Raw genomic sequence first — 22610 nt, forward strand, 5'->3', positions numbered from 1 at the left:
AGTTATGCCTCTGGCTGAGGACAGCCTGTGGTGACCCTGGCAGGAGATTGGAGATCAGAAGTTTTCCTGGCTCCCTGTTTCCACAGTGCTATATTTCTCATAGTGGCTCTGTCTTGTCCACGATTACAGCCTCTGGCAGATGGCTTCTCCTTCATAGTTATACTTTCCACTGGACTTCAGTAACACGTCCTGTTTCTTCCCTGCCATGTCCATCAGCCTGAGGGTTGGTAATGGTTGTTCACTGCTTTTAGTGCCTTGATGTCTCACCATTCTTTCTTGATATGCTTATTCCTGCCTATACTTCTATAACATTTATTCATTTGAAAGGTATTTTTTGTTGTGTATAGCAGAAATCCCCCTCCACCCTTTAGCACTTCTGTCTTCTAGCATGCATGGTTTCTTTCTTTTTTTTTTTAAAAAAAAGATTTATTTATTTATGCATAGAAGAACTGGGGTGAAGGCCAGAGGTGCCAGGGGTGAGAGGACTCACCAGAGACCGAGTGGGGAGCAGAACAGGCAGACTGACTGAAATACACTGCTGAGGGGAGCAGTAGACAAGACAGGAGAGGTCTGCTGGCCATCTGGGTTAACTCCCTGGCCAGGGATGGAACTTAGGCTGCAGTGGTGACAGCATGAGAGTGCTGAGATTTAACCCCTATGCCACTAGGGAGGCCCTAGCATGCATGGTTTTCTAAAGAGAAGTCAGATGTAATTTTAAATCTTTGCTCCTTTGTATAAAATGCCTCCTCCCAGTTGCTTTTCTCTTTTTCTTTTGTATCTAGCCGTTTGAAAATGATAGTCCGTGCGTGCGTGCGTGCGTGCGTGCGTGCGTGTGTGTGTGTGTGTGTGTGTGTGTGTAGTGTATGCATTCTACTTGGTGGTTTCCTGAGCTTTTAGGGTTTATGGTTTGGTGTCTATCATTAATTATGGATAATATTCCACCATTATTTCCTGAAATATTTCTTCTGTGCTATTTCTTCTCTCTTCTTTTGGAATTCTAATTACAGGTACCTTAGACTAGTTGATGTCCCCAGATCTTACATGTCCTGTTCTGTTTTTTTTTTTCACTTTTTTCTCTCTTGTGTTTCTGTTTGACAAATACTGATCAGTCTTTTTCCCTCAACTATGTCAAGTCTACCAATAAGCCCATGAAAAGCATTCTTTATCTTCGTAGCTGTGTTTTCATTTCTAGCATTCCCGTTTGATTCTTCTAGTTTCCATTTTTTGGTTGAAATTATCCATCTTATCTTGCATGTTGTCTCTCTTTTCTTTTAGAACCTTTAGCATAATCACACTTATTGTAAATTGACTAAAAGATCATTCCAACGTCTGTGTCATATCTTAGTGTGGTTCTGGTGATTCTTTTCTCGCCTTTTTGCATGTTCAAAGTGTGACATCTTGTGGCACAGCAGAGACTGCAGTAGCAGGTTTTGTGCCTGGAAATGGGTATGCATTTCCTTCCACTAAGACTTTAGAGAGGGGATTTGAGTTAATTTAATTAGGATTTTGGAATGACTCTGAAGTTTGTTGTTTCTGGTTAACCTTACATCACAGACTTTTAATTCCTGGAGCAATACCTTTTGGTTTAAGGTGCAAAATTGGTTTGCCAGAGGGTTTCCCCCTCAATGTCTATTCCATCTTCAGCTTTCAGTCCCCTTTCTGTGTTGCACGTCAGTGAGGGTCCCTTTCCATGCTCTTGTCCCTTTCTTTTCTCTTTCCTGGTAGTTTTTTGCTTTTCATTGTTATGTTCAACTCTGTAGCTAGTGGGTGGAAGGTGATGAGAGCGTTTTCTATTGTTTGAATTAAGCCTCAGTTTTATATGCATGCCCTGAGTCTCTTGAGGGTGGCTTCCGTAGTGTTCCTGTCCTCTTTCAGGCTGGAATTCTGAGTATATTACACAGTTCTGCTACTCTCCAAGCAGTAGTGAAAAATTTTCTTTCTTTATTCAGCAGAAAAGGGTTTCCACCAGTGTCTTAGTAGGATAGTGCTAGCGGTCTCTTTCCACTGAGAAGGCTTTTGTTCCAGACAGGAGGTAAGGTGATAAAGGTTTGGGTGGAGCTTGCTACTTGTTCTCTCCCAGGTCTACCACAAGGGATTCTTTCTGAAGTCTGTCTCTCCACTCTTCTGGGAGTAACTGGTAGGGTTTGTGGAAAAAAGCTAAGAAGATGTGGACTTTCACCATTTCTGCAGCCTCTGAGGGCTTCGTACTTTCATGCTAGTACCCACTTTTAGACTATAAATTTGCCAACTTTTTAAAACTGGGGCTGGTTGTTCTACACCAGATAAGCTAGTACTCACATCATGTCTTTCTCTTCAGGAGTCTGTCTCTCCTTGGATTTGTCCAACTGCTTTCTCTGTGGCCTCAAAGAGGGAGTTCAAGGAAAACTCATAAGTTGTCCAATTGGCTGTTTTTTTTTCATTAAAATTTTTGGAACAATGCTCTTTCCAGCACTTATATCCTTAAGCAAACCCAGCAGCCAAATCTTTCTTTGAACCATTTGCATTGAATTTCTATTGGGAGCACTGATCATTCTGGAGTTGGGAGCTGAATGTAGTATTCTCACTATAGAATAATTTTCTAATTTCTTCTTTATGTCCCTTTCCTCCTGAATTTACATCTTACTCATAAAATATTTACTGAGCACCTACTAGGTGTCAAGTCTGATGTTTGAAACAGACAGAAATGAGTGAGGGTCTCACAGTGGAGTGAACATAACTGTGACAGGGCCTGTTCCAGGGTACCATGGGATGTCAGAATCACACATTGTCTATGGGACTCAGGGATCTGGTTTCTCATGTCTACCCAACAAGCCAGTTTTGGAACCTGCCTCATGCTCATCAGACTATTTTCTTAGCCACCAAACACCACCTGTCCAGGAGCCCAAGTCTGAAATTAATGACATTATACATTAGAGATAGGATTGCATTACAGGCTCCTTTGAGGCTTTCTATCAGCAGACCTGTGGGCTGAAGGAAGGAAAGTAAACTTGACCCCCCAGAATTGTGAACTTTTTAAGTCAAGTTGCTCTGAAGTGTGTGATGTGTATTTTAGATGTATTAATTAATCTGTTGAGAGGATCAATAAAGGTAACTTAAAACTGTTTTGGTAATAGCTCAAGTCACAGGCAAGCCTGGGTTAATTTCTTTGAAAAAAATATCAGAGCATTTGGATTGGCATCTACTAAGCTCCCCCATAGACTCAAAAGTGGAAAATTCATGGGTTGGTGGAATAGCAAAGATGCTGGACTCACCTTCTCATGATAAACAACAAAATAACACAAAGAAAAAGACAACAGTCCTTGAAAAAGAGCAAATGACTAGAGGATCAGTGTTTCTCATTGGGAAAATCAACAATGTTAGAGAAGATAGGAAAACACATGATAGTAAAAAACATCCAAATAGACCAGCAAAAAGATAAAAAAATAAAAAACAAATAACATAAGAACTTTATGGGATAACATCAAGAGGAACAATGTCCACATTGCAGTGGTCCCAGAAAGAGGAGAGAATGAGAAAGGGAATGAGAATGAGAAATCCTATTTGAATACATTACAGCTGAGATTTTCCTAACTTGGGGGTAGGAAATAGACATCCAGATCCAAGAGGCTCAAAGAATTTATAAAACAAACAGACAAACAAACACCAAACACCAAACTCAAAGCAAAACACTCCAAGTCAAATTATAGTTGAAGTGGTAAAAGCTAAAGGAGAAAATGCTAAGAGCATCTAGTGACAGATGAATCTATATGAGGGTACCCTTGTAAGATTATCTGGATTTCTCAGCAGAAAACTTGCAGTTCTTAAGGTGTATAGCATGATATATTTAAAGTGCTGAAAGAAAAGGTTTTTCAACCAAGAATACCCTACACTGTTAGGCTATCACTTAGAACTGAAGGAGGGATAAAGAGCAGACTAACAATATATGCCAATGAATGACTATATGTGAATAAACTTGACAATCTAGAAGAAATGGATAAATTTTTAGAATAATATAGCTACCAATTCTGAACCAGGGAGAAATAGAAATAGACTGATTAAAACAATGAAATTGAAACAGTAATCAAAAACCTCCCAAAGACAAAAATCCAGGACCAGATGACTTTTCTACTGAATTATAGCAAATATTCAAAGAACTTAAGACTATTCTTCTCAAACTCTTCCAAAAAATTAAAGAGGAAATAGTTCCAATCACATTTTATGAGGCCAAGATTATCCTGATATCCAAACCAGCAAGGATATCAACCTCAGTCCCTTCTCCCCACCCCCCAAAATAAAAAAAGGAAAATTTTATGCAAATATCTCTGGTAAGCATAAATGTGAAACTTCTCAACAAAATACTAGAGCAAATGCAATTCAACAATATAGCAACAGGATCATACTCCATAACCAAATGGGATTCATTCTAGGAATACAAGAGTGTTCAACACATGCAAATCAATTAGTGTAATATAATGCCAGCAAAACAAGGACAAAAAACCATATGATCATATTAACAGGTGCAGAGAAAACAATTTGACAAGATTCAGCAGCCATTCATTATAAAAACCCTCAATAAGATGGGGTTAGAAGGAACATACCTCAACATAATAAAGGCCATATACTATAAACTCACAGCTAATATATTCAATGATGAAAAACTGAAAGTTTGGGAACAAGACAAGGTTGTCCACTCTCACCACTTCTGTTTCATTTAGTATTAGAGGCCTTAGCCAGAGCAATTAGACAACAAGAAATAAAAGGAATCCAGATCAGAAAAGTGAAAGTATCAATATTTGCCTGTGAGATATATATATATATATTTATATATATATATATAATGCAACCCTAAAGACACCACAAAATATATTATAAACAAAAAGATGAATAAAGTAGCAGGCTACAAAATCAATATACAAAAATCTATTGCATTCCTATATGCAAACAACAGATTGCTATGAAAACAATCTGTTTAGAAACTCATCAATAGGAATCAAATGTCTAGGGATAAATTTAACAGAGGATGTAAAAGATTTATACAAGGAAAAGTACAAGGCACTGTTAAACGATATTGAACAACACAAAGAGAAAAATTTTCCATGTTTATGGCTGGGGAGAATTGATATTGTCAAAATAGTCATCTTTCCAAAAGTAAAATATAGATACAAAGCAATCCCATAAAAATGCCAATACTTTTAAAGAAAGTAGAACAAAAATGCTAAAATTTATATGGAACTACAAAATACCCCAAATAGATTAAACAATTTTGAGAATAAAGAAGAAAAATGGACGCACCATGTTACTCAACTTCAAACTATATTGCAAAACAACAGTAATTGAAAGAGCATATATGGTATTGGGATACAGACAAATGGATCAGTGGAAAAGAACTGAGATCCTAGAAGTAAACACACACATACATGGACACAATCTACAACAAAGCAGCTATGACCATACACTGGAGAAAGGAAATTCTCTTCAACAAATGTTTTTGGGGAAACAGAACAGTCATATGCAAAAGAATGAAATTGAATCATTTTATAACTTCACACACAAAAATAAGCTCAAAATATATTAGAAACCTGAATGTAAGTCCTGAAACCATAAAATAGACTGATGAAAAAATAGGTGTTACATTCCATTATACCAACATGAGAGTCTTTTGGGACTTGAGTCAAAGCAAAAAAACAGACAATTGGAACTATACTTTGAAAGACAATATAGACAGAACAAAAAGACAGGTTAATGAGTATTTGAGAAGTTACTATCCAAGATATTGCAAAGCGCTGGGTTGCGAAGCTCACAAATCCAGTAAGGAGTTACTATGGCTCTGGTGAATTCTCTCAACTGTACCCAGTGCATGTATAAACAAAACAAAGAACTCATGGAATGGAATTCAAAACAAAACCCAAAAAACCCAATTGAAAAATGGGCAGATCTGAAAAGTCACTTCCAAAGAAGACATACAGATGGTAAATGCACATGAGAACAAGGCTTACCATCACTTATATTAGAGAAGTTCAAATAAAAACACAATGAGATATCATCTCACATCTGTGAGAATGACTTAATGACCTACATCAAAAAGATTAGTAACAAGGATGTAGATAAAAAGAACCCTCACACACTGTTGGTGGGAATATAAATTGGTGCTACCATTTTGGAAAACAGTATGAAGCTTCCTCAAAAAGTGGGATAGCTTCCAGCAATTCACTACTAGGTATCTACCTGAAGAACATGAAATCATGAATTCCAGAGATATATGCACCAAAATGTTTATTGAAGCATGATTTACAATAGCTATGCTATGGAAAAAACCTAAGGGCCTGCTGATAGAGAAATTGTGATATATATACATAATAGAGTACTATTCACCTATAAAGAAGATGAAATTTCGCCATTTGCAACAAAATGGAAGGAATTCAAGAGGATTATGCAAAGCAAAATAAGTCAGAAGGAGAAAGACAAATACTGGATGATTTCACCTGTACATAAAGTATAAGGAAACAAAGCAGATGAATGGACAAAGCTAAATAAAAATAAATCAGTGGAACCAAGGTAACCAGAAAGGAAGAATGGATGGGGTGGTAGCAAGGATGGAGGGGGTCAATGAATGATAGTGGATGATTTGTTAAAAAAAAGAATATTCCACAAACCATACTCATTCTTCAGATCCACCTCCAGGATCTTCCCGTAGCCCATAAAGAAGTGCTCCACGTGGTGCAACTGGGCCTGGTACCTCAGGCGCCCAACATGCACCCACGGCATCCCAGCAACTGCAGCAATGGCTTGGCCCGGCCCCAGCCCCCCGTAGCTGTAGCACAAGTGATTGAAGTAGAACATGTCACTGCTGTACATTTTTAACTCCCCTAATGGTGTGTTCACAATAGTTAAATCTAAGCACTTCCTCTTTGTGAAGCCTCCTGGTGCCAGGCCTTCCTGCTCAACTGAAAACATCTTCTCTTTGCAAACCCCCTTTACTCATGGCCCACAGTAGACTATCAAAAAAGCCTTGGCTTTCAGGCCTGGCCTTTCCTACAGGGAGCGCAGTTCCTGGACGGCACTAAGGTTGTCAACTATTTTTGCCCTTGAATTGATTTCCTTTGATGTATGCCATTTAGTGAAAGTGCTAAGTCTTAAGTTTCCTGCCACTTTGGTTTCATATTTTTGGACTTAACAAAGTTGTGAATAGCACAGTCTAGGAAAATTGATAGTTGCAGTAACCCATAGGAAATAAAATGTAGAGTTCCATATTCTGGTATTGTGATTATATTGTTTTATATTAAAAAGAAAAGAATTTTTTTAAATTTTATTTTTCCCTGTCTTGCAAAGTATAGTGCCCCCTGTTTCCATTAAATTTGAATAAAGACTATTTTTGCTTGACCAAAAAAAAAAAAAAAAAAAAAGAATATTCTACCTAATTGTCAATAAGAAAGAAAAAACTCACTAGAGCAATGTTATTATCTCACTTGTACTTCTAGGGAGCATTACAGTTTGCTAAGTATTCTCACTCTCAGTATTTAGTTAGTACTTTTATCCTTATAATGGTTCTGAAATGGGTAGGGGCCATTCTGTCTGCCTGGTTGACACTTGGGTCTGGAAGCCAGCCAGCCTGCCCGTCACATGACTAGCATCCAGTGAAAGTCTATGTCTGGTACCCTCACTTTGCTCATAGCCTGAGTTGACCCACTCTGTTGGACTTTTCTCAATGCATTTTGGGTATTCTCAGGGACTTAACCCTTTTCCTACTTCGTATCTTGATCTATCAGATTTGACACTTAGTTCTGCTCTTCTGACCTGACCTGTGATTCCTACCTACCTCAGTTATAAATTTTGTCTGCTTCCTTGATTAGCTTTGCAGTTCCTCCCTGGTAACACTTTTCATGGCTGAACAACATTTCTGCTGTTACCAGCACTGCCACTAATATTACTTGAAATAACAGCAGCATCATTTGAGTAATTATGACGAGTAAGACATATTTTATTTCATTGAAATTCTGAACCTCAGACGCTACAAAGTAGGTACTATTTTAATAGTACTATTAACTTGAATCTCTATCACACAGATAGTCACAAAGAATTCTGGTGAACCCAGCTGGTATGGTAATGTGGACTTACAAGTTCTTTCTGTTACGTATTCACTGTGTGATTTTAGACTAGTTACCTGACCTCTCTGCGCCTCAGGTTATGCATGTGTAAAAAATTTGGATAATTCCTTGCTGTCAAAGGTTGCTGTGAAGATTAAAGGTGTAAGAGTCTGGCACACAGTAGAATTATGTAGAAGCTCAAAAAAATTATGTTTTTCCTTCTATTTAGGGCTTTTATCTTATACTCCTGAGTACTGCTATTAAGTGGATACTTTTGAATTTCAAATGCCGTTTTATAAAAGCAATGACACTAACTTTTCCTTCTTCATCAAACAGCAAATACAGCGGCTATCTAGTTCATCAGGGAAAGACAGGGAGGAACATGGAGTCCTTTCTGGTAGTGGTATAGGCAAAGACTGGATTTCTGAGCTAGTTGGGAGCAGTGATTCCAGTAATGTGTAAGCATTTAATTTGGGACCTGTGGGAATGACCCTGGGAAGAAATTGAGTGTCTCTACTTGCTCTGACAAAGAAACCCCTATATTGGCTAAATAAAGTATAAGAGATTTTCACTGGGTAATAGGGGAAGGCATTGAATTATTTAGAGTATTTCCATTTCAATGAGTTAATCAAGATAATTGCCATTTTCCTGGATCTTTGTCTTGTCTTTGTAATTAACAAGGCCCTTGTTTAGAGAAAGGAATTTAGCCAGTGAGCTTTTTACAAATTGCTGTGACATTTTGGGTGTAGATTATATTTAAAAATCTATTACAGATCCTTTTCCTTTGGATTCTATGACTGTGAGAAACAGGCTTGATTAAGCTTAAGTAAAAGTACAGTTCAAGGAGCAGCAGGGCAGAGTTGAAAAGAACCTCAGCTCTTGTATCAGAAGGACGTGGCTGTGATTGCTGTTCTGCCAGCAGACAAGTGAGCCACAGCCTCCGTTTCTATTTCTATAAATTGAATACTATCACCTATCTTCTGTTGTGAGGATGAAGTGCAATAATGCACTGCTGATACTCAGCAAGACTGAGACTTTCTTCTGTACTGTTGTCTAAGAGTTATATATTCGACCTTGGTTGTCTGGAACCTGGCTAAGACCTCATAAAGAAGCTTAAAAGAAATCTAAGTAGAAAAAGAAATTTACAATGTCTATTCATCAAAACAGCTCATAGAGGAACACAGGAATGTATGAATAAATATATAATACGTAACAAACATATAATGAATATATTAAGAATATATTTATTTTGGCTAGGATTGTAATAAGCTGAACTTCTGGTTCTCCACTCATAGTATAGCGGGGAACATGACTGAAGCAAATAGTGACATGACAGCGCCACACAGAGGGAGAACTCAGTACTACACTGATGAGATAGGAGCTAATCAAAGTTTCGAGTCACCCTGTGTGGAGGCGCTGGGTTCTGTATCCTTGTTTCCTGGAAGCAATCTTCATATTACAGTAAAATGTGCATTGTGGTGGTTGTTTCTTACTAATGACCTTGATACATGCAAAGAAATAATTCATTATGCTGTCTAACGTGTTTGAGAAGGAGGGCATGTAAAGCACATCATAAGTTCCATCCAAAATGGTTAAAGTGAAAAAAATCTGCTTTTTAAAACTTGTAGATGCAACTTTGACTATGTGAGAAAGTCATCCGCATGGAACTGTTTCTTCTCTCAGTGCCCTATTTCTGGACACCAGTCATATGAAGCACTTTATCATGTACTTTTCACCTACATTGTCTCCCTGTGGTAACACTGGGCAGGTATTCACTGTTTTGATTTTACAGAGGTGGAAAGTGAGGCCTAGAGAGATTTACTCCTTGGTAGAGTGGGACCCAAGCCCAACACATCTGACTCCTTTGCACATGCCTTTTCATCTACACCATGTTAACGATGTGGAACATGAAAACACTCAACACATTATAGGTAATGGTCCACAGCTGCAAATCCTGAATTAAAATGAAGTAAATCCAAACGTTAGTACTTCATTGATTCCCTTCTAATCTTACAATGCATCTCATGAGACAAAACCATCAACTGGCATTATCTTGATACTTACTCATAAAATGTCGTCCATCCATTTTCATTGCTTTTGGTTGCCAGAAGGCCAGAGTTGCCATGGTATGTCATCATGGCCAGCTCATGTCCTTGTGTAGTCACACTCTTGAGTGCACTGTTAGTGCCCATGGTCACCCAGTACACCTGGCCATCTGGGACCACCAGCCAGAGGGGCATCCCGGTAGAGTCGCGGCGGACATTCACCATGTTGCCATTGTTGTCTGTGATGAGTGTGACGTCACCGTCCCCCGTGTAGGTGAAGTTGTACAGGTAATCACCTGTGGGCAGGCTTTGGGTGTACAGGTGCTTGCCACTGGTATCAAACAGGTAGAGTTCCTGGTCGATTGGCGAGGACAGTTCATACATATTCTGGGTATTGAGGAAAGGCTTGTTCTTCCGGATAAACCGAATTCGGATATTCCCAAGGTCCGCCACATAGAGCTCCCCGTCAGCACACACAGCCAAGGAGGACGGGGTATTCAACTTTGCATCCTTGGCATATCCATCATCTCCAGAGAAACAATCACAGTTGGCATCATTTTTACAGTCACAACCACTGGGGGCTCCAGCAACGAGTGAGATCTCCCCGTTAGTGGTGACCTGCCTGATGCGGTTGATCTTCTTCTCATCCGTCTCAGCGATATACAGGACCCCGTTGTGAGAGACAGCCAAAGCGGTGGCTGACTCCAAGGTTGCATGGATGGCCACCTTGCTCAGCAGAAAGTGGTCGATGCCAGGGACCTGGCAGTGCATGGGCCTGCCAGCAACAATGCGCACTTGGTGGTTTTCAGAGATCTGCAGGACCACATTATTGTCCAGGACGTAAAGGGAGTTGTCCATTGGGTTGATGGCTAAGTCTGTGGGCCACTCCAGGCGAACCTGACAATGGAGACAATGACACTCAAATGCCTGGCTAGGGGCCCGCCATTCATCATCCCACACCCCATATAGACTGTAACAGTGTCCCAAGCACCTTCACACATAGTCCTGTCTGAGCCTCAGAACAGCCTGTCATCAACTAAGTTGCCAGCCCCTCTGATCAGAGTGAATTCATGCAAGAGTCACCACTGAGATATCAGTCTCAATTAGGCTGGCAAAACATGCAGAAGGGGCTAACAAAGAATAAATAGATATGTAAAAAGAAAGACAGACCAATCGACAGATAGGCAAAGAAACAAACCAAGTAGGCAAGAGGATAGACTTTGGAGTAGGACAGGCCTGGTTCAGATTCTAGCCCCATTCCTTATAACCTTGGGCCAGTTACTCCATCTCTCTGAGTCTCACTATCTACATATGAAAGACAGGAATGACAAAATTGCAGGTTGCCTGGGCCACAGGAGCATGAATAATGGCAGCTCATTTCATGAAGGTGGGGGCGGGGAGATGCTGTGATTTTGGAAAGTACTGGTGCTCAAATGCCATCTCTGGTCAATTAGAGCAGATCCCCAGGTGTGGGGCACTGCCATGATTCAAAAGCTTCTAAAGTGCACTTGGGAGTCACAATGGGGTCTTTTATCCTTCAAATGTGATCAGCAGACCAGCAATGCTGGCATCTTCTGGGGGTTGGTCAGAAATGCAGAATGGCAGGCTCACCCCAAACTTACTGAATCAGTGTCCCCTTAAACAAGATGCCCCGGGCTCCTCTGCACACTGAGTTTGTGAAGCCCTGCTCTAGCTAATGGTTCTAGTACCTCAGAGAACAGGTCTTCCTGCAAGGGATTCATGAAGCTGGCAATGGGAAGTGGGGGATCAGAGGTCTTGGGCTCCACATAGTAGCCTCCTCTGAGCCAGGTTGGGAAGCTGACAGGGATCGTGGTGAGCCTTCAGGTGGGCACATAGGAGATTACAGCAGGTAGGGTCTGAGGTGAGGACTGTTCTGTTCAGGAAGGGCAGGCTGGATTGTATCGCACTTGGAGTTGCCAGAACTAAGGGAAGCCCTCAGCCAAGGTGTTTCCAAAAGGTCCAGTGTGCTGACCATGGGTTGGAGGAGCTGACAGGTACTACCTCTGGCTGGTTTGCTTCTCTCCTACATACCCCAAGGACTTACTGCCTTATGTTCCTGAGCCCCTTACAAACCCTTGACATTTGGTACAATCTGGGGCTTATTTAAACAAGGTATACCTTCAGGTAAGAAATTTACTCTTATATATCTTTGTTTATAAAGGTATTTATCACAGCCTTTTTAAGTAATGCTCAAAACATGGAGCCAACTCAAATGTCCAAAGATGTGAACTGGCAAAATAAATCACAATATATTCAGTTCGCTCACAAGTTAGAATACTGTGTGTCATCATTAAAAGTATATTATAAAGGGGTATTTAATGACACGGTGAAAATGCTTGCTATATATTAAGCAGAAAGAATAGGTTATAGAATTGTAAGCACAGCGTGATCCCAATTGGGGAAAAAATACAATAAATTAGATTGGGGGAAGAGGGGAGATGAAAAGGTTGAGTGATAAATGCCAAAATACTAACTCTGTTGGCATTAGAGGTAAATTTAGAAGTAACCTGATCTTTCTTCTTTGTAATTTTTAGCTTTGCATTTTCTATAATGTACATGTGTCATTTATGAAGGTAAAGGAAACCCCAGTGGCTTATGTACATATGAGATGAGGCCCCCTTCACTTGCCCCTTCAGCTCAGGGCCCTCAGGACGGGGTGGGTCCTTCTCATTTTTTCTGAGCCCAACTGTCAGGCTCTGTTTCTGGAGTCTTCTTGTTCCCTCACCCCCAGCCTGCTTTCCTCTGTCTCCACAGAACAAGGGATCCTGAGGCACTGGGCAGGGCTGCTATTTTCACACTTCCCAGTGTTCTCTCAAGCGCAGCCTCACCGTAGCCTGCGGCTACATCAAGAACACAGTTTACTCTAAAGTGACAGGGGAATTTTCAATTTTCTAAAACCCATTTCTTGTCAACACTGGTTGCTAAATATTTCATGCCCTCTGGTCTCGTGGCCCCTTGGGGACCTGCTTGCAGACCTTTCTGCCTGTCATTACAATGCAAAGATGGCTCCCTGATGGGTGTGTGTGGGGGGGAAGGAGGTGGCCAGAGAGGGAGAGGGAGGAGGGAGGAAAGAAAGGACAGGCAGGCACAGTCCTGCTACCCTGAATGCCCACAGGCACCCGGGAAGAAGGGGCTATGATGGGGGAGATGGTACTCCTGTTCACAGTGCCTGTGAAGTGGTTCTGTACCAGATCCAGTACCCAAGCTCCTCTCATTCCACCTCCCCTTAGTGAATCCTGCAGAAGCTGAATTTCCCATCATTAAAATGGAGCCCCAAGCCTTGATCATTCTGAGGCCCCTGCAGCTCCCGTATTCTGTGGCCTGGAGGTTGAATTGGAGTTCTCTCCCTATCTCCTGAGCATTTTGTGCTCTTATTAAAACACTCTGAACTGACTGCCTTGCTGCAGAGTTATTTTCAGAACTGGATCATCGAATGGATGAGCGAAGAGCTGATTTGTGGCTGGCCGGGGGAGCATGGGAGACGCGGAGTCAGGGCACCTCACTTTCTAGCTCAGCTCCACAACGGCCACAGGTGAGATCCTACTCAAATTTTTAAAATACTTTGAACTTCTTTCCTCAAGTGTGAAAGGAGGTAATAAACATTACATTGAATAGCTGTGAGGATCTTACAAGACAATGTAGAAGGAAGTTCTTTGTAACTTTTAAAGGGAACTGATATTTATAGCCTATCACTAGCTGCCAGAGTCTGTGCTGTGTAATTTATGTGCTAGAGTTCACACACAAAAAAAAAAAATGTAAAAATCATCTCTCCATCCCCGATGGCACATGGCACAGGGCTGTGCATTTATAACTGATTTTTTTTTTCACCAACCCTTGGTTTCCTTATCTGTAAAATGGGGTAGATAATATCTGTCTTGAGGGATTATTGTGGCAGCTAAGAAAGCAAACTGAAGTTGCATTATCTCTGTACCTCCATTTCTAACAGTGTTCGGCCTGTGTGAGTTCTCAGGAAATCACTCGGGACTCTTAAGGGTGGTGCTCTGTTGTCTGTGGTGGCTATAGCCTGAGAACTAGTCTTCTGTTCCTCCTCTCCTCTATGTCTCCCTGTAGTTTCTTTTTGGGCCTGGTCTTTGTCTCCTTCTATAGGAGCTAGTCCAGGTTCTTTGGTCGTTCCCTTTGTACTCTTGCTATTGAGCTGGGTTCTCAGCTATCTGGCTTTCCTCCCTAATCCCCATGGCACAGTAAAGGAGCTGGGTAAACATTTGCAACAGAGGAAGCTGTGAGAACAAAAGCCAGTACCTTTATCCCTATATATAAGACACAAACATATGTGTGCGTGCGCGCACACACACACACACACACACACACGCACACCCTGTGTCTAGAGAATGAAACAAAAATCTAATGCTTAGATTCAGATAAAGATAGTGAGGGCCAGGGGTGCAGAGATTTCAGTCCAGGATTTCTGAATCTAAGTGTGCCCCCCAACCCCCCAACATACACATGCTATAAGCCAGTTGTCTTCCAAGCGTTTGATCTGACTGCTCGGCAGGAGTACCTCTGTTTAAAGTTAAACAATTTTCCAATGTGTGGATTGAAAAATGTCGGCACCCTGTGTTGACTGGTGGAGGGCCCGTTTTGAGAATGGAAAGCACTTGCACGCACATCCTGGGGCTGTGGCAGCTTCCTGATGGGTAATTCGAGCTTACACAGACTGGAGAGGGAAACTCTCAAGCCCATGAGGTGAAGCCTGCCAAGTTGGAAAGACGAGTGGCAGAGAACAGATTTCATCCTGGAGCATAACAATCACATTAGTTGGTGCAGAGGAAAGCTACACCAGCATCTGACAGGGATGTGACACGGGTGTTGTGACCTCGCCTGCAATAGCCGCGGGCTCTGAGGAAGGGACACTCTGACATGGGCCAGTGCCAGAGGTGTCACTGAGCCACAGAGAGCAGGTCCATGGTCAGCAAAACAGGGCCTGTGTGTGCAGGGTACCCTAGAAGTGAGGGGGTTGAGAAAGCTAAGCCTGGATGTTGCTGACACCAATTTGCAATTTAATGTAATTCAAGCCTCCTTATTTCCTTGGTTTTGCAAATGTTGGCAAGACAGAGATTCACTGATTCAGCACTGGCCAGGCCCTGCCAAGGAATGTAGCAGTAAAGGACAAACTCTTGCCAACTCATTGCAGGACAAACTAAGGACATGCTGAAGGTTCAGACACTGTGTTTCCGCTCAGGTCTCCATTGCATGCTAAGGTCCTTCACCGATTGGTCCCAAATCAAGCCTTTCAGTTTCAACTTCTGCTATTTCCTCCAAGAACCCTATGGTCTTGCATTCAATTTCCTAATCTTCCTTTAATGTACCTGGTTCATTAACATTGTTCTTTTATATGTGCTGCTTCCTTTGTGTGAAATGTTTCCTTTCTTCCTTGTCACCCAGAAAACCCCTATTGAACCTTCAAAACTTGGCACAAATGTCACCTCCTTTGTGTAAGTGGGACTCGTGTAAGTGTAAGTGGGACTTGTGTTATTGGTCACTTCTGAGTACCAAGGGATAAGGAGCCTTGCTTACCCTGTTTCATGTATATTTAAAGCAATCCTGCCAGGCCCATGTCAATGATTCCCATGTTACAGATAGAAAACACGAGATTCAAAGGATCTCAGAAACTTGTCTAAAGTTATACAGCTGGTGAGAGACGCTTAGGAATCTTCCACTCAGTCCATCCATCCATTCATCCATCCACCCACCAACCAACCAACAGATATGATTGTGTTCCTGCCGTGTACCAGACACCCTGGTTACAGTAGAGGAAAAGACTGACTGAATTTCTGGACTCATGGAGCTGACAGTTTAGAAGGAGGACAGGCAATAAAGGGGTACCTGTGCTTCCAAAGAGGGAATTCGAGCAGCAGTGGCTTTAAAATCACTGTGAGCCTTGTAGGCTTCCTTGGGCAGATTTTATCACTGTCCTCTGTGCCTCCCTCTGTCATCCCTGATGGTGAACCCCCAGAACACAGAGTCGTGCCTTTCCATCTTTGTGTCCTTAGAGATCTTCACAGTCCTGGCATCAAGCACGTGTTCTTAATAGGCTCGTGCAGAAGAAAGATAAAGGGCCACTGGACTGACTAGGTGTTGGGTATAGACACAGGGTTCCCCTTACCTGAGAAATATCCATGACAGAATCGCAGCTGAGGGGCCGGGCTGAGGTGAGGTCATTGGAGCCCAGCAAGGTGGAGATGACTCCGTTCTGATCAATGCGCCTGATCATTGTGCCATCCACAAAGTAAATGAGCCCAGACTTGTCCACCGTGATGCCTGGAGAACGGAAGGCAGAGCAGGGAATTCAGTGTTAGAGGTTAAACACACACTGGTGGGTCCTGGCTGGTTGACAGAACACACCTGCCCATCATTACATCTTCCAACAACTTTCGTTCCCCTTTGAAAGTTGAAGAGATGAACCCCACAGGCTTGAAGTAACTTGTTCAAAGCAGGGATTAGAACCCAGGTCTTCAGATTCTCCAGGGTACTGATCCTTCCATCTTGCTATGGCTAGAGACTTTTACTTACCACCTTAGCCATCTACTAAAAGTGGAATCATAGGGCCTTCCCTGTGGCCTAGAGGTTAAGTCTTAGCACTATCATCGCTACAGCCTGGGTTCGATTCCTGGCCAGGGAGCTAACCCAGATGGCACAGCAGACCTCTCCTATCTCGCCCACTGCTCCCCTCAGCAGTGTATTTCAGTAGATCCACCTGTTCTGCTCCCCACTTGTCTCTGGTGAATCCTTTCACCTCCCACACTTCTGGCCTTCACCACAGTTCTTCTAGGCAGAGAAAAAAAAAGAAAAGAAAAACTCAAGTGAAGTCTGAGCATCTATGTGTGTTTTTTGACAAACACTTTGGGTGATAATGATAGAAATCAAAGTTTGAGGATCACTCCAGTACATCAGTACTTCTTAATCACTGTGTGTTTCAGAATCACCTGAAAAATCTGGCCTCTTCCATTCCTGGAAATGTGAATTCAGTGGGAGGCTGAGACTGGGCCCAAGGCATGTTTGAAAAATGCTCATGGTTGATATTGGTTTCCACCCCAGGTACAGAATCACAAGAATCACAAGAGTTGCATGTCCATCTACCAAAGTGAACTGCTTAGGGGTGCAGAGGCTGAGAGATAAAGGAGCACTTGTGGTCTCTAGGCCCTTGCTCTTGAGCCCATGTGTCTGTGGCTGGTCACTTGGGTGGTTTAATCCCCAAGGGCCTCTGTGTGGTCAAAACCCACTGGACAGCAGTTCCTTCTGATCTCTCCTAGGTTGTCCAGGGCTGGTGGGTGATTTCACTTGGGGGACCAGGAAGTCCCTAAGATGAGGGAAGCCTTTCCTCTGTCTCCTGCCTAAAATGTAAATTAATTATACTCTTTGAGTACCAGGACAGGAGTTGTCTTGTTTGCCTGGCTCTGCTCTGTCCTTCTCTTCCATTTGCTAGGACTGATGAGTGCTCCGTGAACAATCACATTTCTTGTTTACAAAGTTGACTGCACAGGCTAATAGAAGCGATCTGTCCCCTGATTAATTACTGCATTTTCCTTCTTTTGTTGTGCTAAATAGATGGACATCTTTCCTCCTCCCTGCTGCAAACTGTCTGCGTATTGTGGCACCCTTGTCATTTATCTGGGTTAATTACAGGCTTTTGGGCAATTTCACTGCCTCTGCATTTTGTGAACATGTGCATGCATGTGTGTGTGTGTGTGTGTGTGTGTGTGTATGGTGAAGAACACATTTGTAGCTCAATTAACAAAGACCTGGAGAGAATAAAAATTCTCAGAAACTGTTTTAACTCTGAGCGTAAAATGTTGTGACGGAGAGGAGTCTCAGGGATCATTAGCCCAATCTGCTCTTTCAGCAGTGGGAAAACTGAGACCCAGAGGGAGACACACAGCCAATGGATGCCTGAGCAAAACCCCAATGCACAGTCCCTAAGTACAAGCCCAGTATTCTTTCCACTTCAACTATTGTCTCAATACAAGGAAATTATAATTAGGAGGGAGATTAGCCATGGATGCCACAATATTACCCTGCAGAATTACCACATGACCATTCCAGGTCTGCGGTAGAAATAGCATGATATAAGATATGATATAATGTAATAAACATAACAAGAACAACAGGGCTCACTCTTCATGGGATGTTTGTCATGTGCCCAGTACCATCATACCAAGCACTTACATTCCTGAAAATATTTAACCTATACTATATCTTTGCAGCATATCTCACTTCATAGATGAGGAAAGTGGGACTCAGGGAGGTTTAGGAACTCACCTGAAGTCACACAGCTATTAGGTGGCAAGGACTGAATTTGAATACAAGACGGCTTGATTTCATTAGAGTCTACAACTTTGATTTGGAAGTACAATACCAACTGCATTTTACCAACTATTTCACAACCATGTTGTGCTAAATAGATGGACATCTTTCCTCCTCCCTGCTGCAAACTGTCTTCATATTGTGGCACCCTTGTCATTTATCTGGGTTAATTACAGGCTTTTGGGCAATTTCACTGCCACTACATTTTGTGAACATGTACATGCATGTGAGTGTATGTATGTGTGTGTGGGGGGGCTCATTCCCTAAGGCACTATTTAATAATCTAATCACTAATGACATTTTAATGAAGATATCATATAAAATATATTAATTTTGACCCTCAGAACAATCCTACAAAGTGGACACAGAAGGTATTATTGCCCCATTTTATTGATGGCTTAGAAACTGAAGGTCACTGGCTTTAGGCATGAACCACCATGAATGTTCTGCTGATGGATATTTATTGATAATGATGCTTTCTCCAAAAAGCTTCCCTTGTCTCCCAGGCATCTAGACTCTGTGCCATTCTCCAGTGTCTGAATGATTCATGCTCAAGTGTTATTTGTTCTGCTATAATGAACTTATCTAATCAACCACAGCACCCTACATACTCAGTAAATATTTGTGAATAAAGTAATGAGAAATTGTGATTATGGGATGGTAGGTTCAACGTTCTGAAGGACTTAAACGTTCTGAAGGACTTAAAATTGAAACTTATTGCTAACCCATCCTATAGCACATGAACAGGTGCAAGGATAAGACACTGTGATATTGTTATAAAACAATTAACATGAGATGTTAAGTGTCCAAATGAATAATAGCATTGATAACAATGGGACAGCCAGTTAATGGAATACTATGTAGCTGTGAAAAATGAGTACACAAAGGACTACTTGACAATATGGAGAAATGTTCATGATATATTATTTAGACAAAAAAAGTAGGTTACTGAGACAGTTTTTTTTTTGGGGGGGGAGTATTACAACAATGCAAATACTTAGAAAAAAGAGCATACGAAAAGAAAGGAAATGCTAGATGGGAATATTTCTGGCAGGTGGAATTATGACAATGTTAACTTTCTTTCCTCTGTATAGTTTTTGGTGTTTTCCAAGATTTTTTTTGCCACATGTATTTCTTTTGGAAATGGACAATATTCCAATAAATGTTACTGATAATTTATAAACAGCAAGTCCTTACCCCGGGGGTTGGTGAGTGTGGCTTCTGTGGCCTTCCCACCATCACCACAGCGAGTGTCATCGAAGGGGAGGCACTGGTCACCTGTTCCTGCGACCACCTCGGAGTTCTTGACAAGGTCCTTCACCACCACTGTGGACTTGATCTTAAAGACCCGTCGGCTATTGGTGTCAGAAAGGAAGACGGCCCCCGTCATGGGGTCTGTGGTCAGGTAATATTTATGTGCTGGACTGTGACTGGAAAACAAGGACATGCCAGTGGGTGAGTGCTCCCCTTTTCCCCTACAGACAGCCACAGATCAGAACTTGAATCCAATCAAAAAGTCTTATGGAGATGATGTTTCTATTTTGGGTGATAGATCCCCAATTTTTCTGACCCCATTGATTGACCTGACTATCCTTCCTGCCCGACTATTGATGCAAAAGCCTCCTGTTAATGATGGTAATGCCCAGCTTGGTGCCTCACCCAGATCACATGCTCAATATAATGCTTTCTTAAAGAGATTATTAATAGGTAGCCTATGAATCCACACCAGAAACATGGAAGTCTTCACTTTTAAAAAAACACCTTGAGAATTTGAAATGCAAGCCCTTTTCTCAGATTTCATAGCAGCCCCACTCCCATGTTGGGACTCACTGATAAGACCCTGCCAGATCTGACTCCCTGGCAGTGTCAGCACCATCTTATGCCGTGTTACAACCAACTTATGTTGACACTTAGGTTATACTTATCAGGAGTGCAGGAGTTTTCCTCCTGGAGTCAGATAAAAGTGAATTGCAGGATTAACTTGTAATTTGTAGCAACACCCAAAGAAAAATAAGCAAAACAGAGGGGCTGTTCTGTTTCTGTTCTGGAAAATGGTCATAAAGACAAGACTACCCTAATAGTGAAAGGGAAGTTAGACCAGGACTGTGTAGAGGAGACAAAGATACTGCCCCCCATCACACAAGAGAAAAAATTTTTGCACATGCTTTGGAATCAGATAGCCCAGGTTCCAAGTCTAGCTCTGCCCTTTCCAGGTTCCAGAACCTTGGGAAGTTACTGACCTCCTGGACCTCAGGTTCTCTCCATCTGCAAAATGGGCTATTAACTGTTACCTTGCCAGAAAATTGAGAAAATGATGTAAAATCAGATATGGAAAATATTTGGCATCATGCATGGCACATAGTAGGCACTCAAGAATCATAATTGTAATTATTTTAATAACTAGTCATTATGTCTAATTTTATATTTGGAGAGGACTACAGTAGATATTTGTTATTAAGCATCAATTTTGTTATCACATGGTACTGATTTACAATTCCTTCCAAATCTAGGCCACACTGGAGTTGGACTCCTAACTCCTGGGATGCTAATTGTCAGTTCTTGTGCACAGCCTGATCACTCCTGGTTCCTTAAACCACAACTCAATATTGGGAGACTCCTCTAAGTGTCCTGAAAGACTTCTGATTTGAAGTTCAGGCTGGATGCCCTGGCACTGGCCATTTTCATTGGACACTGTGACACGAATTGTGCTAGGGGGTTCAGGGGGACAGACACAGCAGTGCTAAGTCGTGGCATTTTATACCCTTTCAAGATGCAAGGGAGAATCGGAAAAGTCTCCAAAAAAGCTAGTCTACATTTTATCAGGCATGTCAAATTTGGGTCCTTCTAAAAAACAAAACTTTGTTTTACAGGTTGGCATGTTTGAATTATGTGTGAAGTCTGGGTAATCTTTTTGGTGTCCACGTCTCTGGAGGTCTTAACCCGTCACACTGTTCGTCATGACAAACACCCTTTGCTTGCGGCAGTGCTTTGGGGACTAACTGCTTCTAAGAGTACCAGACCTCTAGGTCCAAGAATCTTCTTTTGTTTTCTCTTCCTGAATTCAGCTAAGATGACAAGATTTTTTCCAAATGTTCTGCCTCTCTAGCCCTAAACCTATTGTGCCATCACCTCATTCTCAATTAAAGAGCCGGTTTCTTTGCCTGTGGCCTGGGTCCTCCCCAAGCCATTCTTCCCTGATCTAACCCAAATGCCAAGCTGTCACCTCCCTGCATTCCCTACAGCACTGCCACTTCTCACAGGCTAAGTTCAGATGCCCCAGCCCAGCAGAGCACAAGGCCCTTTGAGTCTGCTGCTGCTCTATTTTCCCGGCCCTTTTCTAGCTATTTCCTCAGACACCCCGAGCTCCAATACTATCCCTAAAATATACATTTAGGCCTCTTTGTAAGCTGCTCTTGCAAGCTGCTCTTGCGCTATGGAATGTTCCACTCCCTCCTCCTGTCAGTTGGCTTAACTTCTCAGTCTTCAGTGTCAGCTCAAATGGTACCTTTTCTGGCAAAACCTTCCCAACTTTTCTCCTCTGGGTGCCGAGATTCAGACCTGGGTCACAGGACATGATATAATGCTGTGGCTATTTATTAATGTGTCTGTCCCCCCCAGTCTGTCAAGGCTTAAATGGAAGAGGTGGGGATTGAAGCACTTTTTTGTATTTCCAATGTTCAATGTGGTGCCTTCTAGCCCACAACTACCACTTGCATTAAATGACGGGCATTTTCACTTTTGCTTTTATTTAAACATTATTTTCAGTCACATTATTTAGCTTTCCTTTCATTCTCTTTGGGCATGGTGCTAACAAGAGAGATGTCCTGTTTACCATGAAATGCTCCTGTGCAGATGACACTGAGTCTGACTAACTAAAATGCATTGACATTGGATCCTGCTCTGTGATGCCAGGGCAGCCATGATCTCTGCTTTCCGCAGGACAGTAGGGAGGTGGAGGCACTTATTTAATTTCTTAGCATATCACTCGTGCTCTCCACCTTGCAGAAATGGGTGCCTAAGTGTTGTGGGGGGCGCTATCACTTAGCTCTGGGTTTTGAGCCTCTGGTGCATGCCTTCCTGCACCACCCTGAGAACTGCCACTCATGCAGTTTCTCGGATGGATGAATTCCAGAAGAGGGTGGCACCTGCAGGGGTGTCC

General features: G+C 42.0%; 1 protein-coding gene across 1 annotated transcript in view; it reads right to left on the reverse strand.

The window, feature by feature from the left end:
* TENM4 (teneurin transmembrane protein 4) overlaps positions 1–22610 on the reverse strand; it is a 451821-nt gene that overhangs the window by 30715 nt on the left and 398496 nt on the right. The window contains 3 exon segments of the mRNA XM_037523044.2: positions 10128–11005; positions 16254–16408; positions 19649–19881. Coding sequence (XP_037378941.1) covers positions 10128–11005; positions 16254–16408; positions 19649–19881 — 1266 coding nt within the window.

Source organism: Talpa occidentalis, unplaced genomic scaffold (assembly GCF_014898055.3).
Source record: "Talpa occidentalis isolate TD23 unplaced genomic scaffold, MPIMG_talOcc4v2.1 talOcc4.3, whole genome shotgun sequence".
Lineage (NCBI taxonomy): Eukaryota > Metazoa > Chordata > Mammalia > Eulipotyphla > Talpidae > Talpa > Talpa occidentalis.